The 14,444-nt window shown below is 36.9% G+C and overlaps 1 protein-coding gene across 2 annotated transcripts; it reads right to left on the minus strand.

Moving 5' to 3' along the window:
* Positions 1 to 408: 408 nt before the first annotated feature.
* Positions 409 to 14,214, minus strand: LOC121951826 (endothelin-3). Of its 2 annotated transcripts, none has more exons than XM_042498321.1 (4): positions 13,935 to 14,214; positions 12,135 to 12,378; positions 3,603 to 3,755; positions 409 to 2,357 (listed from the first exon to the last, which is right to left on the minus strand). In XM_042498321.1, the coding sequence occupies exons 1-4, from the start codon at positions 14,002 to 14,004 to the stop codon at positions 2,279 to 2,281; spliced, it is 546 nt and encodes a 181-aa protein (XP_042354255.1). In that variant the 5' UTR covers positions 14,005 to 14,214; the 3' UTR covers positions 409 to 2,278. The 2 variants fall into 2 exon arrangements, with proteins under 2 accessions (XP_042354255.1, XP_042354247.1); XM_042498313.1 differs by having other exon boundaries at positions 409 to 2,360.
* Positions 14,215 to 14,444: the final 230 nt, after the last annotated feature.

A 14,444-nucleotide genomic window follows, 5' to 3' on the forward strand; every position in this document is an offset into this window, starting at 1 on the left:
AGGTAAGGAAATATTGTGATTGCAGTAAAAAACTGGCACTGAACCATGTCATAAACAGAAATCACGTGCTGCAGAATCCCCCCAGTACGTACACATAAATTTTGTTAAAACAGGGAAATCTTTGGAGATACTACCAAGCTGGTTACACAAAAACAACACTGAGCTTGAGCTAATGCTAGAAACTATAATAAACAGCATGTTGATGATTTCAAGTTCTTTGTATATGTTGCCTCTCTATATACTTTTTACTCAGGTGCTTATTTTTATGAGTATTTGCAGTTCTACTTGTGTCTAATTGTATATTGTAAGAGTACTTGTACATTTACTTTACTTTATCCACCACTGCATATAATACTGTAGTTATGTTAACTTGGCAGGAAGGCATTGACATATACAACGCATACATAGTGTCGTTTTCAATTGTTTTAATACCTTGCACCATGTTTAGCATAGAGACAGAAGTCCATAAGCAGATACAAAATATGAACTATAGATCAATTTGCCATATGGTACATGAGTGTTATCCTGCACACCTGAATGTTGGAATTACTGACATGCAGGATAACGATATAGTACGGTAAAGTGTGCTCAACAGCACTATGCAATGCTATAAGCATGGCATGCTGTTCAGGCTGCAGTCTAATTCAGTGTCTCCTGATATGAACTCACTGTGGATGTAAAATGAGCCACTGATCAAAGTTAACACAACTAAATAGACATTGGACTGAAATTCTTCACCATTTTTCTAAGCACATTAAATATATAGTCATTTCATTTTAAAAATGCTTAAATAAAACCAGATGTGTTTCAGAATAATCCAAATATCAAGCAAGGAATCAATGTCCTTTTGTCTGACTGAAAACTGAATAATGTGTGGCACTTTCCTGGGGAGATCTTTAATCAGCCAAGAGTGGTCATTGTTTACATCTTTCCTGTAGGTTGATTGGGGAATTAGTTGGAGGTTCAATCAGTACAGGAACAAAAAGACTATAAATAATGTGTACAATAAATTTGCTATATGGTACATTGTAGTTTTGTAACTCGACTGAGTTCTTCAGCACAGATGATAAATTCATATATAATTCTATATACAACATCTTATTATACACTTCTATTGTACATATAGGTAGTGTACGAAAATATAATTTATAGCCTTAATATACTGACACACATTTGATACACACAAAACGTGGATACACTTTTGTAAAAGAAGTACTGTAAAATGAGTTTTTCTTGTTTTGTTTCCAGTTCCTTTACCTTAAAAAAAAAACCACAGAAAAGTTTAGTAATTCACTGAATTGTTGATATCTGCATGCTTTCAGCAATCACTGCTGAAACTAACTCACTCACAACTCATAAAAGAGTAGGTAGCACTTTATAACCATCATTAAGAAATGGCATATTCAGATAATTAAAACTGTAGTTCATAGTTGTTTCACTGCTTACAAACAATTAAAGATGATAATTAATAATGTTAACTAATTATTAGCAATGCTACAGTTTTTTCTTATTTAACACTTGTTGAACACATAACATTTTATATACTTGTGTTAATGATAAATGATTTGTTGATATATTCACATATATAATTGTATATACCTTTATGGTACATATAGGAAGTGAATGGAAAGTATAATTACATGTTGAGTTCATCTCCATAAAACGTCTTCAATGACATTTCCCTGAATTTGGCAGTACATCCAACCAGCCTCACAGTTATCAATTTCCAATTTATTAATGATGGTTATTATAAAGTATATATATATGGGCACTTCAGTGGCTGTGACAAATAGTGATTTTTTGTGATTTCAAAAAAAAAAAAAAAATGAGTTACTGGCTGTGGTCAAATGATGTCCTCGTTGAGGAAACACAACAGTTTCGCGTTATATTTAACACGGAGGTGGTGGAGTGAAATGGCAGCAGCTCTTGAAGTGGCCTTCACATCACGCAGCCTGGCCATGTGTGAGCTCTACCAAAGTCTTCCATGGTCAACATGAGTTAGCCATGTAAACCATCCTTAGTTGTGACAAGATAATGAACAACATTCTCCGTCTTATCCATCTGCCGCACAGACATAGACAGGCAGAGAGTGCTGAAAACTGGCTCTCCATCAGCATTCCTGCTGGTACCCCTCGCTTTCATTTCGCTGTCTTTAATATTTGTACAGGCAGCTTTGCGGTTTTTCATCCAGCAGTCTGAAGGTAAGGCACCATACAAGGGGATGCCTCATGTAAAGACAACGTATGTCCAACTTTCAGGTTGTAAGCCACTCTTATGTTCATTTTAAAACAGTCCCACTGCGCAGAGACGCTGTCCTCTGGTCTATGTTAGGCGCTGCTTTGGGTGGCCTCCTTTGCCTGCTGGGAAAAAAAATACACAGAAACACTAAAACACTGCCATGAACCAAATGCTTTTCCTCTGATACTTTTTCATCATTTCCTAAAGTGAAACAACTTAAAAATGCATGTATTTATGCATTTATAGTCAGCTACTTCAGCTTTGTTGAAATCTTTATCCAGTATTCAAAGTGTTAATATTTAGTTTAATTAATACTTGCACTTATAAAAATCTGAAGCTATCCTTTAACTTTCTTGCATTAAACTAACCCTGTGCTTTTACATTACTCTCATGAACATTATACACTGAAAGAGTCACTGACTAAAGATTGTCTCTCTCTCTTGGAGTTAGCCTAGGCCAGAAACACTTTACAGTCAGTATGGACAGGAGAAATTATTACAGTGGCAAGTAACCATCAGTACTGTCCAGAGCCCCTAAAGTCCCAACAGGTGATATTTTTTATATTGTGCACACAAGTCAGCTACTTGTGGAGACAAAATATTATCTTGTGGAAACAATTTAACTTGTTATGTTTTTCCACAAGATCATTAACTTGTAAGGAGACCACTTGCTGAGTACAACCCATGTATAGGCTTTTGCAGCGGTTTCGATTCCAACCTGCAGCACGTTTGCTGCATGTCATCCTCCCTCTCCCTCCCACCTTTCCTGTCTGTTATCAGCTGTGTTATCTTTAAGGCAAAAAGCTCCCCAAAAAATCTGAAATAAAAAAATTGTTATCTTTTTAGAAAAAATACTATCTTGTAATCTTTTTCCACAAGGGTAATCAAGTTGCATTGATTATCTTGTGGAATGAAACTATTATTTTGTGGGAACAAGTTAGTTATTTTGTTGGAACAAGCTGTTACCATGCGGGAACAAATTATCATCCTATTATCCTATTTTTTCCACAAAATAATTGGGCTAATTTGTGCGCACAAGTTGTTATCATGTGGTAACAAGTTATCATGTGGTTCACACAAGATTTTAGGCTCACTTGTGAAAAAAATCAAGGCAATCGAGGATAAGCATTGTTGCAGATGCAAATACTAAATTTAGAGCAGCAATTTAAATGTTTAGTTTTATTTTGATGAACACCAGCAGGCCAATTCAATACATGTGTTTTCAGAGGCTATGGTATTAAATGTGGGATGAGGACATATTTACTGTTGGTACCTCCTTATAGAGAATATTCTTGTATTATTTATGACAAATACTTATGGAAATGTACACTAAACATTGCATTTTTCCCCTTGTGGTACAATTACCTGTCCATGCAGAAGCTGCTGCAGTTGGAGTCAGCCTCTTGTGTACAGACACAGCGCTGGCCCAACGCCCTCCTTGTCCCCTGTTCGGTCCCAGCGGAGCGCCTCGCACGCAGGGCACCCTGGTAACTGGCCATACCATATGGTACAGTGTGCCTAAAGAAAGACACACACATTAACAGCTCATTTAGTGCCCAGACCCTGCCTAAGGCAAAGGTACTGTTTTATAAGGCTTGCAATGTTCCTGTTTCACACTGCTGTCGGCTAATTGGGTGCACGAAGCATGACTGCTTTGCGGTCTTTTTTTTAATTGTTGTAATTCACAGAATAAAAACAGGAAAGTGAAGTTTTGGTCAACGAGCTAGAGAGAGAAAGCTGCATGAGCATAGAGAAAGACAAAATGAAATTATCTTTTTTTTTAACTTATTAACACTGATGACTCATTTTGAGCAAGTACATCATATTGCCTATAAATGTCTAATGGTGCCTATTGTAGTTGTGCTTCTTTTTAAACTGAAATACTTCATCATTACCATTAAAATCATGATCATTAGCTGATTTGGTGCCCCCTCCTGCACTTGATGCCCTTTGCACATCACGTGATGTGTCAGAGAGAGAATAGATTGAGCTCTGTATTGATTTTAGATGCAGTTGTCGCTGGCAGTGTTGTACTGGATTCCATTGAGAGGTGTTTCTAATATTTTGTCCTGCACATTTGGATACAAGATGGGGACAGAATATCCAAAACACCTTTCAGAATAATACAGTCCAGTACAACAACAACAACAACAACATAGAATTAGACCTCCAAATGACCTTATTTAACCACTCTAAAAATAGTGGTTATAACAGTTTAGCATCAGCTTTGCAATGGTGTGATTCATTGCAAACCCTATTAGTAAATATCAGTAATAGCTAAAAGTGTTTTAGCAGAACATTATGATGTCACAGTGAAACTGACCTTTGGTCTTTTGGGTATAAGATGTCATCATTTTATCCTATTACACATCTATGTGAAATTTTGCGCCAATGCCTCTGGCCATGGCTATTGTGTGCATGGAGGCATAAAAATGATGGTCAGTAAAAAGCACCAATGTTTGGTGGCTAAAATGCCACTAGAAACAAAGTGATGACTTGCTGTTATGATATTTAACAAACCAGGTCAGAGGACAGTTCCAGTTGATTACAACTTGGGTCTTATTTGCATATTTTGGCAATCATTTTTATCTGCTATGATAACACTATCTGTGCTAACACACCATCTGGGAATGTAGCCATATCACACAAGAAGTCAGAAACAAGCCAACAGTTCACCCATATGATCTAAACCCCTTTCCTTAGAGGTGAAACTCGACACTAGTACACCCGAAATGTTGGTAATAATTCCTGACTGCACCGAACGCTCACAAGTATGGCAAGTTCTAGATCGTCCATTGTTCCATCTGCTACTGCTTATCTTAACAAGCGTAGACCCTTAATGTCAATGATTTACACCTGACGGTGGTGGATACTGAGTACTGTGTGCTGTAAATTTGTACTGTCTGTTCTGCTATAGCTATGATTACTGTCTATATATTACTTTACCTTACCTTACCTTACCTTACCTTACCTATCCTTTAGCACAAAGGTAAACCTGTAGGTCATCTGCAAACTGTAATTAATGTTTACAGTGGACGATCTGGGTTAAAGTGTTAACATTCAATAAGATCCTTTTTCAAATAATGGAAACTTCAGGAATTTGTTAACAACCAATATGGCTAGCTATGTTTACCTCTTTGGACTGTGTTGTAGCAATGCTACCGTGTTCCCAGATCTCAGCAGGTAGCTTTGTTAGCACAGTGCTATTATGACTAGAAAGAATGACAGTTAAACCACAAGTCGTAAAATCCAGAGCTTTTCTTTAATTTTAGACATACAACTTGTGAGCATCATTGTTCTCACAGTATGCATGTGGTGAGATCCTGTCATCCAGACATACTATCTTCTCTTCACATGGCCATAAACTGCAACAAGATAGTCAAAATGGAAAAAAAGACTAAACTTGACTGTGAACTAAAAACCATTTAGCACCACCTGTTGCCTTTGGAGACAACAACAACATTGGCTCTCTTGGACAACGTGAGCACATAACTGTTGATGGTGTTGGAGGATATTTAGGCTGACCCTCAACGCAACATCAACCTTGCCTCCTTTTAATATGGTAAACAAACTCAACAGAGTACTAACCCTTAATTCTTTCAGACTACCTGTGGAAAAGTTAGTCTGCTCCCGAAAAATGGTGTGCTACACCCAACACTTTGTACCTCAAATGCCCTACCTATTACTCTTCTCAAGGTCGAGATAATCCCAAGTGGTTTTCACATCGATTGCAGTATGACCACCCCCAAGTTAGAATGATATCAACATTAGGAACCATGAAAACTTCAAAAGTCAGAGTACAGTGAACTTCCTACAACAGCTGCAGGTACTTGAAAAGCTGTCCCCAAAGATCCAGTAAACCTCTGGTAATTCAGTTTAGCCTCAGAAAATATTTTCACCTTTTCACACAAACACTCCCACGTAAGCCACCAATCAATAGCTGCAGCTGTTCCTGAAGATCCAGGGTGAACTTTCAAATATTGGTTGCAGAAAACTATCAATGTTATATATGTGAAACTATAGCCCTAATCCTAAAGCCAAAGGATAACTATTGAAGCCATATATTTAAAAATACAAACTGTACAATTCATATAAATATATATAATTATAGCTCAGAGAAAAGCTGAGAACCAAACAGGTTGAATGGTGAACAGAAATGGAGTACCATGCAATACCTTTTCAACTTTTTCAAAAAGTGAACCTTCTTTAAGACATTAGGGATCAATATCTGCAATAGATTTGGATACCAAGTGATGGCAGAGGACAAACTTTCTGCCTACAGCATGGAAGAGAAATGCAGAAGGCTGTGACAGGCCAATTTTCAGCTGCATCTGCATTGTGTTACTAATTGGACACAACATCTTTTATCTCTTTGAGGTATGTTTGCTGTTGGTCTGATGGTATAACGGTACAGGTTTTAAAGAGTGAATCAGTAATAAAGCATGCTTTATACATCATAAACATGTTTTAATGGCTTAAATTAGTGAGTGCTGTTAACCCTGCAGTAAACTTCAATGTCTTTCCGATGAAGTTCTGCACATGCTTGTAGGATCAGAAAATAGTTGCAGCGGTGTTCTCTGCAGGCTGACAACTTGCCACACCTCAGAAGCTCAAAAGCTTTGTAATTAAAGAACTGATAGAAGATGAATGATGGGTGATATAAGATGGAAGACTTAATATCATCCTCAATTTCAATGTCTTTCTTACAAAGTTCTGCACATGCTTGTAGGAGCAGACAATAGTTGCAGCGGTGCTCTCTGCAGGCTGCCACACTTCAGTCAAAAGCTCTGTAATTAAAGAATTGATAGAAGATTGATGACTTAATATCATCCCCACCCTAACCTTCTCTCATTCTTACTTACCAATCCAACTCTCAGGCATTAAAACTGTTTACTAATCTGCTTGATGCTGCAGAGAAGCACTAGTTGGCATCTTCCAGTACAGGTGAGCATTTGATGTTGTTGTCGTTCTCATGCCAAAAATCAAAATGAAGTTCAAAGGGGCTTTAGTTTCCAACCTGTGGCAAATTTTGACGTTTTGTGTTTGCAGATTGTGAAGATGATCTGAAATAAAAGCGTTTACTGGAAAATGCTGAATGAGGGATGAAGAAACACTAGAAGACTTGGCTCGCAAACCCACCTGACGGTGTAAATAAAGGTACAACAGAATTAAGAACTGCTGCTGTTATCAGACTTGTTGTTTAAATGTAAAACTGGCATCAGAAAAAAATAATTATGAAATTATGAAAAATTATGCATATTTTCAAAGGGTTTCCTCTAACTAAATTTTAAAGGCAACTCAGTATCACTGAAAGCATCCCTGGAGCTAAAAGGTGGACCCCCCCAGTAGCCTGTTGGCCGCAAGAAATCCTCTGTGGGTTTTAAGCTCAGGGTCTAGACTGCTTTGGATTGCATCAAATCTTTTAAATTAATACTAATATACTGTACAATAAGAAGCCGGGATTCCCCTAAATCGTTTCATGGCTTAAAAACGAAAGTTTAGGGCTTTCTGTTCTCCAGAATTCACATATATGTGCTTTGTACAGTAAACCTGCACAAATATGATAATGGCTTCCCAGCACAAACAATGTCCAAATATCTTAAATGCCTAAGACTACCCAATCTTTTAACCTTATATTCACTATTACTGTCCTATTACTGTACACTCCTTTTTTAATGCACGAATCGATGGAACAGGACAAAATGTCACTGAAACTGTATGTTATATTATAACGGTTAGTCAGTTGATTGATTGATTGATTGATTGATTGATTGATTGATTGATTAGTTGATTAACAGGTTGGTCTTTTGATTGGTTGGCTGGCTGGTCAGTTGGCCATTCAATTGGTAAGTCGGCCGGTTGGTTGGTTGGTTGGCTGGCTGATTAATTGATTGAGGTCAATCCAAAGTGGTCACCACATCAGTGGCAGCATGACTAACACTAACCCTAACTCACAAGTAAGAAAGACACCAATTTCAGACATCATAAAGAAAAAAGTAGCAATGTAACAGAAATTTATCAGCCCTCTTTAACCTTTAACATCCTCAGCCATGTGGCGAAACGCCTACCCTCTGGTTCCCACACTTAGCTCTGTCAGCACTGTTGTTGTTGTTTTTAATTTTAAAATCAAATACATTTAACTGATGAGTAACAGCATTTTATTTCATCTATGAAATTATATTTATTTAAAAAAGTTAATATATTTAGCTCACAGTTAGTTTTTAATGATTTTCTTTATGACATTCATCCCTTATAGTGACTAACTCTTGACAAGTGTAATGTTATTTTTACTATTTCTCTAAATGAAGATATTATATCTAAATAAAGATATTTCCCACTGTACGTTGGGGTTACCTTCACCTGTAACTCTGAATGATGGATGGATGGGATTATCTTGCCATGTGTCCCTGGAGACCAAAATTAATTCAGCAAAAGAATGCAATGTGCTCTTGTGCTCTCTTTTGTTGGAGATTGAGAGGATTTTGAGGTAGGTTCAGAAAGGCTCTGGGTCTGTTTAGCCAGTATGACAGTTGATACTGCCGAACTCCGGTTGGATAACAACATTTTTCACAGTTATACAGAGATCTCTGACCTTACACTTGGCATAAACACATCATATATTATAACCTATATTGTAACTTACAGGGGCACTCCGGGGATTTTACACAATACAGTCACTTCTCCTATTGCAGTCAGCACTATTGAGCCTGGGGCTCTGAGGGAGCTTTATGAAGTCATCAAAGTGTTAGACACTCATATATCTCCAAAAACCACTTATCTGACAGTACAAGACACAATGCCAAGCCACCATTCAACCTCCAGCAAACACTAAAGGGTTTCAGGTTCACTTTTTAAAAGACAACTATCCATGCCAAAGTTTTATTTTAATTAATTTATTGCTGTAAATGAGAAGATGAAGCATGGACAGGTATTTCCTGTCAATCCATAAGTCTGAAATGTAAACCTGAAACAACCTTACTGTGGTTTACTTAGGGAACCTGCACCAAGAGTCTTGAGCGCAGTAAATCTGAACCTTTGTCAACCCATCTTCAAGTAACACAGGCTGTTCTCATGCACTGTTTGTATAAAAAGTAATGCAACCAAATTTGTATCTATCCCACATAATCATAAACCAGTAATTTGTGCATAACTCACAAAATTTAGAAGGCTGCAAGTCTTCTGTGATGGATGGGCCAAAAATCATCATACATACAAATGATTAAGCTTTGCCTTTCGACTTGAGATCAACACTAGAAGCCCATACCCACTGGCCTATAAACAAATGTGAAAATAATGAAACTACCTTTTGAGAGCTTGCATAGTTTTTACAATTTGTCATTTCACAGTTTTTCCTCTAGCAGTGTTGAAAATAGATGCAAGCAGCATTAGTTAGTTTACTTTTAATCTTTTTCATCTGTCACTGCAAACTGAAACATTTTGCTCAAGTATCGAGTGAATCAAGACACGTTTTCTTTTTCCATGAAAACTTCAAAAGTCAGAGTAAAGTCAACAGCTGAAGGTACTTCAGAGGCTGTCCCCTCGGATGCATAAAATCTCATATAATTCATTTAAGTCTTACCAAATATTTTCACCTTTTCACACAAAGGCTCCCACGTGAGCCACCAATCACTTGATGCAGCTGTTCCTATAGATCCAGGGTGAACTTTAAAATATTGGTTGCAGACAATTGTCAAAGAAATATTTGAATATATATAGCCCTAATCCTAATGCCAAAGGATGACTGTTTAGGCCATATGTTTATTGGAAAGCGTTCATTTCAAGCAAATATGTAAAAACATGTTAGGAACTGGAGAATTTTAATATAGTTCAGAGGGAAGCTGGGAAGTCAGACAGTTCAACAGATGAATAGGACCAGACGCAGTGAATGTAAAAGTTGCACCCTACTGTTAAAGGTCTCTCAATGTGCACAGCAGAGGACAGACCATCTGCCTTAATTCACTCCACATGGTTTAACCCCTGGGTACCAAAGGAAAACATATGTACAGGGTTTTGATACGCTAATTTAAAACTTCACCTGCAATGTGTTACTAAGTGGACACAACGTTTTTGATCTCTTTGAGGTATGTTTGCCATTGGTCAAATGATATAACATACTTTAAGGAGTGAATCAGTACTAAAGCATGCTTCATGCACCAACACATGTAAATGGCTTAAATCAGTGAGTGCACCTACTCCTGCACCTAATTTCAAGGTATTTCCAGTTAAGTTTTGCATGTGCTTGTAGTAACAGAAAACAGTTGCTGCAGTGTTCTCTGCAGGCTGGCAACTTGCCACACCTCAGTCAAAAGCTTTGTAATTATGGAACTGATATGAGATAAATGACGCGATACCCCCACTCCACCCCACCAGTTGGCGTCTTCTAGTGCAGGTGAGCATTTGATGTTGTTGTGGTTTTCATGCCAAGAATCAAAAGGAAGTTCAGAAGGGTTTAAGTTTCCAACCTGTGGTAAACTGCGTGTAAGATTTTGAGGTTTTATATTTGCAGATTGGGAAGATGATCTGACATATAAACTGTTACAGGAACAATATTTAATAAAAATTGTGAGCTTGGCTACAAAGGTGCAGGTTTCGTTTCAGTGTTTGGGGGAACACATATGAAATTGCAAGGGATCTTCTGCTGAAAAAACTCGAGCATCAAACACTTAATTTTCTTGAATTCTTGTGTATTTTTATGCACCAATTTGTGCCTTTTCTGCATCAAATTATATTGCAAATGTCTTTTTATTCCTGGTCATCATTATTCCTTTTGTCAAAATCCAAAGTCCTCTTTCTGCTATTTTTTAATGTTTTTGTTGTGGAAGACAAATGCTCTTGTTCTAAATACTGAGGCGGGCATGTCCCCTGCATGCCCCCATAAACAACATCTATGCTTAGCTACTTCAACCCAGGAGAAGATGTTAATTGTCTAAAACATTTTAAATCTACATTTTGAAGGTTACATAGTAGGGGTGGAAATTAACAGAGGCCCTGTGGTATTATATTGTCATGATACATAAGTCCTGATTCAATATTATTGCGATTTTAAATGTATTGTGATATGTTGAGTACTGCAATAACATATTGTGATTTATTTATATTTTTTTCAACTGCAAATTATGTCTCCAAAGAAAAACATCATCATTTGTTTTATCTAATAAGATAAAGAAGTTTTCAGTCTCTATTCATCTATGTGTGTCTAGTGGAATGAAAAAAGCAACCAAAAGTTTAACTTATATTTGTAATATTAATAACTCAAGTAATGACAAAAATCGATGCTGGGGTGATATACGCAAAAATATCACAATAACATGCTGTATCGATATTTTCCCCCTTTCCTACCACACAGTAAATTTTAAAAACATCTCAGATGCTCAAAGGCAGACCCCCCACTGTGCTGGCCACTGTCAGAAATCCATAGTGGAATTAAAATACCTGACAGCTCAGAGTCTAGACTGCTTTGGATTACTCTGAATCTTTATAAATAAATTCTAATACATGAGGAAAAAAGCTGGATTTTCCCTCCAGATCCTTTCATTTATTAAATATGAAAAGCATTCCTCTAACACAAAGTTTAGGGCTTCTTTTCTCTATAAGCCACTTGTTGTGCCTCAGACAGTATACCTGTATGTGCACATCTAGCACATGCAATGTTCAAATAATAAGAGCTGAAGCTTAAGATCTCAACTGTAACTTGCAGACTATGAATTTGAGTTATGACTGCAGTGAACAATGGAGGGATCATGGCATGACACAACATGAGCTGCACTGACATACATGAGTCATATATTACATCGATAACCAGCACCGACGCACTGTAAATCCCGATTTTGATGTCAAAAAAAGTATGACAGTTATGTAAAAGCTATATTGAACATAACTGAAGGGTGAGGATCTTACTCTGGTGTGTTGATCCAGATGATGTCCAGGTGGCAGTAATACACACACTCCTTGTCTTTGTAAGTGTAACACGTGCATCTCTTTGAACGCCTCCTGGCTCCCTGTGGGTTACAGGCAGAGCAGGGCGTCGCTTCACCATGAGAGGCGACACCGATGAGGTTGTCCACATCGCCCGGCAGGAGCCCATTCATCTTAACTGCTTCCACCTCTTTCCTCTGGCTCACATCTTTGCTAGATGAGGAACCTGCAGGATCACAGCAATTTGAGAAGTGTTACAGAATGTCTTTTCTTATCTTTGGCTTGGTACAGCATTTCACTACACCCTCAGGGCACATATGGTGTCTGTGGAGTCACTGGGTTCACAGTAACATGTGTTAGGGTGTTTGCATATAGAAGCATAGGTTATGACCAAATTTGAATTTTTTTGTATAAATTAAGATTATTTGTGTAAATCCAGGCAATATGACTGTAATATCAATCCTGGCTGAGGCAAGCAGGAATTTATTTGACGGGTTGACCAGTCAACTAACATAAATGATCTGATGACAGTTTTAACTATGAATTTATTTCAGTAAATTAACCAGTAAAGATTCCAAACAGGTCGCCATGGTGATTTTCTTATATTCTGTGTTACACATCATTATAAATGAGCTTTTTGTGGATCTTTGATTTGGCCTCATTTTACTGTATTTGGGATGGGTATTTGTCATTATCTTTACATTGTTTGAAACAGTTATTTGAAAGTTGCAATAACTCCTAATGGACCTTCACAATTTTACCCTCATGTTGCTTTTGTGTTTCTGTAATATGCAGATGTAAATTCGGAATTTTTAGTGGGGGTAGGAATCATCAGCGGCCCCACAATACTATATTTACATTATACATAAGTCACAATACAATATTAATATAATAATATAATATTAATACAATATAATGATATATTGCATTGTAACGCCCTTTTCAACAGAAAATTATATCCCCAAAAGAAAACTTTGTCAACATGTGTTTTATTTAATGAGATAAAGTTTTCAGTTTGTTTATCTCACTTCAATCTTTTTTTTTTCAGCAAAAGCATTTGACATCGTTAGTCCAGTAGGCTACCAAAAGTTTAATTTGTATTTGCTATAATTATATCAATAATTTATATAATACAAACATAGATAACATGGCGTCCATGTAAAGACATGATATTTTAAAGCAAAATATTACAATACAGCGCTGTATCGATTTCTTTCCCCCACATCTATCTTACAGTGGTTTCCAGTTACTACATATTGGGTAATTAAATTACAAAATAAATGTAAGTGTGGTAATTAAGTTATAGTTACTGAAAAAATGTAATTAAATTACACTAATCAAACAGCTAGTGACTACAAAGGTGACTACAAAGGTGTTACAACCTAATATATTATTTTCAGTAAAAAGTAAACTACACAACTTTTTTTTTCTTTTTTGCATCTTTTTGCAGTGCAGTATTTTTTTCTGCATAGCCTATTAATGGGAATTTTCAGCTTCATTTTGCAGTTTAAGACCTTTGTAAGGTAGTAATCAAGAAGTAATCAAATGTGGTAAGTTGCATTACCTTGATGAAATTACTAATTGAAGTAGTTCGCCTACATTATTTATGACATTAAAAAGGATATTTATTGACCGTAAGCAAACTATTACATTTCAAAAACAGCCTTCACAACGCTGGTGGCTTCTATGTCTATGTGAACATTACATTATTTAGGAAAGATATGGAGCCCCCGAAAAAAAAAAAAAAAAAAAAAAGACCAGCACTTGAACACCGCTACTCACCGTTTGTCAAAGATGCTGTCACCACGATGAGAAACAAAACTCCCACATCAGCCGATGACACATTAGCCATCACACAAAGAACATTCAAAATTAAAATAAAATGTGTAAAAAATATATATGTATATAATAATAAAAGAAAGGAAATAAAAAGGCGAAAAATGAAATTCAAAAACAAAAAAGGGGGGTGACTTAAAGCTCCCAAAGTCCAAAACGTCTCCGGTGTTTGTCTCTGTGACGTTAAAACATCATGTCGTCTCGTGGCCAAGTCCTCTGCTCTGCACGCGCCTCTCTCAGCCACACTCAGCTTTATTATGAACTGACAGCTCAGCGACAATCACCTGCAGTGTTACACAAGCTTCCTGCTGGACCTTTCAAAATAAAAGCTTCTCAATGAATCGCCTATTGCATGTTAGAGACACCTGGGAGGACCTGCTCCGTTTTTTGACCACCAGAGAGTCAAAGCAATTTGTGAAGAAAGAGTTGTTCCAGCCTAATGAAACTGATTAATTG

The sequence above is a fragment of the Plectropomus leopardus genome, chromosome 2 (assembly GCF_008729295.1).
Source record: "Plectropomus leopardus isolate mb chromosome 2, YSFRI_Pleo_2.0, whole genome shotgun sequence".
Classification (NCBI taxonomy): Eukaryota; Metazoa; Chordata; class Actinopteri; order Perciformes; family Serranidae; genus Plectropomus; species Plectropomus leopardus.

Excerpts from the sequence above, each read along its gene's own strand:
- LOC121951826 (XM_042498313.1), bottom strand. The coding sequence starts at position 14,004 with ATGGCTAATGTGTCATCGGCTGATGTGGGAGTTTTGTTTCTCATCGTG. Across the intron at positions 3,756-12,134 it reads ATCTGGATCAACACACCAGA|GCACACTGTACCATATGGTA; the intron begins GTAAGATCCTCA and ends GTCTTTCTTTAG. Across the intron at positions 2,361-3,602 it reads AGCAGCTTCTGCATGGACAG|CAGGCAAAGGAGGCCACCCA; the intron begins GTAATTGTACCA and ends TTTTTTTCCCAG.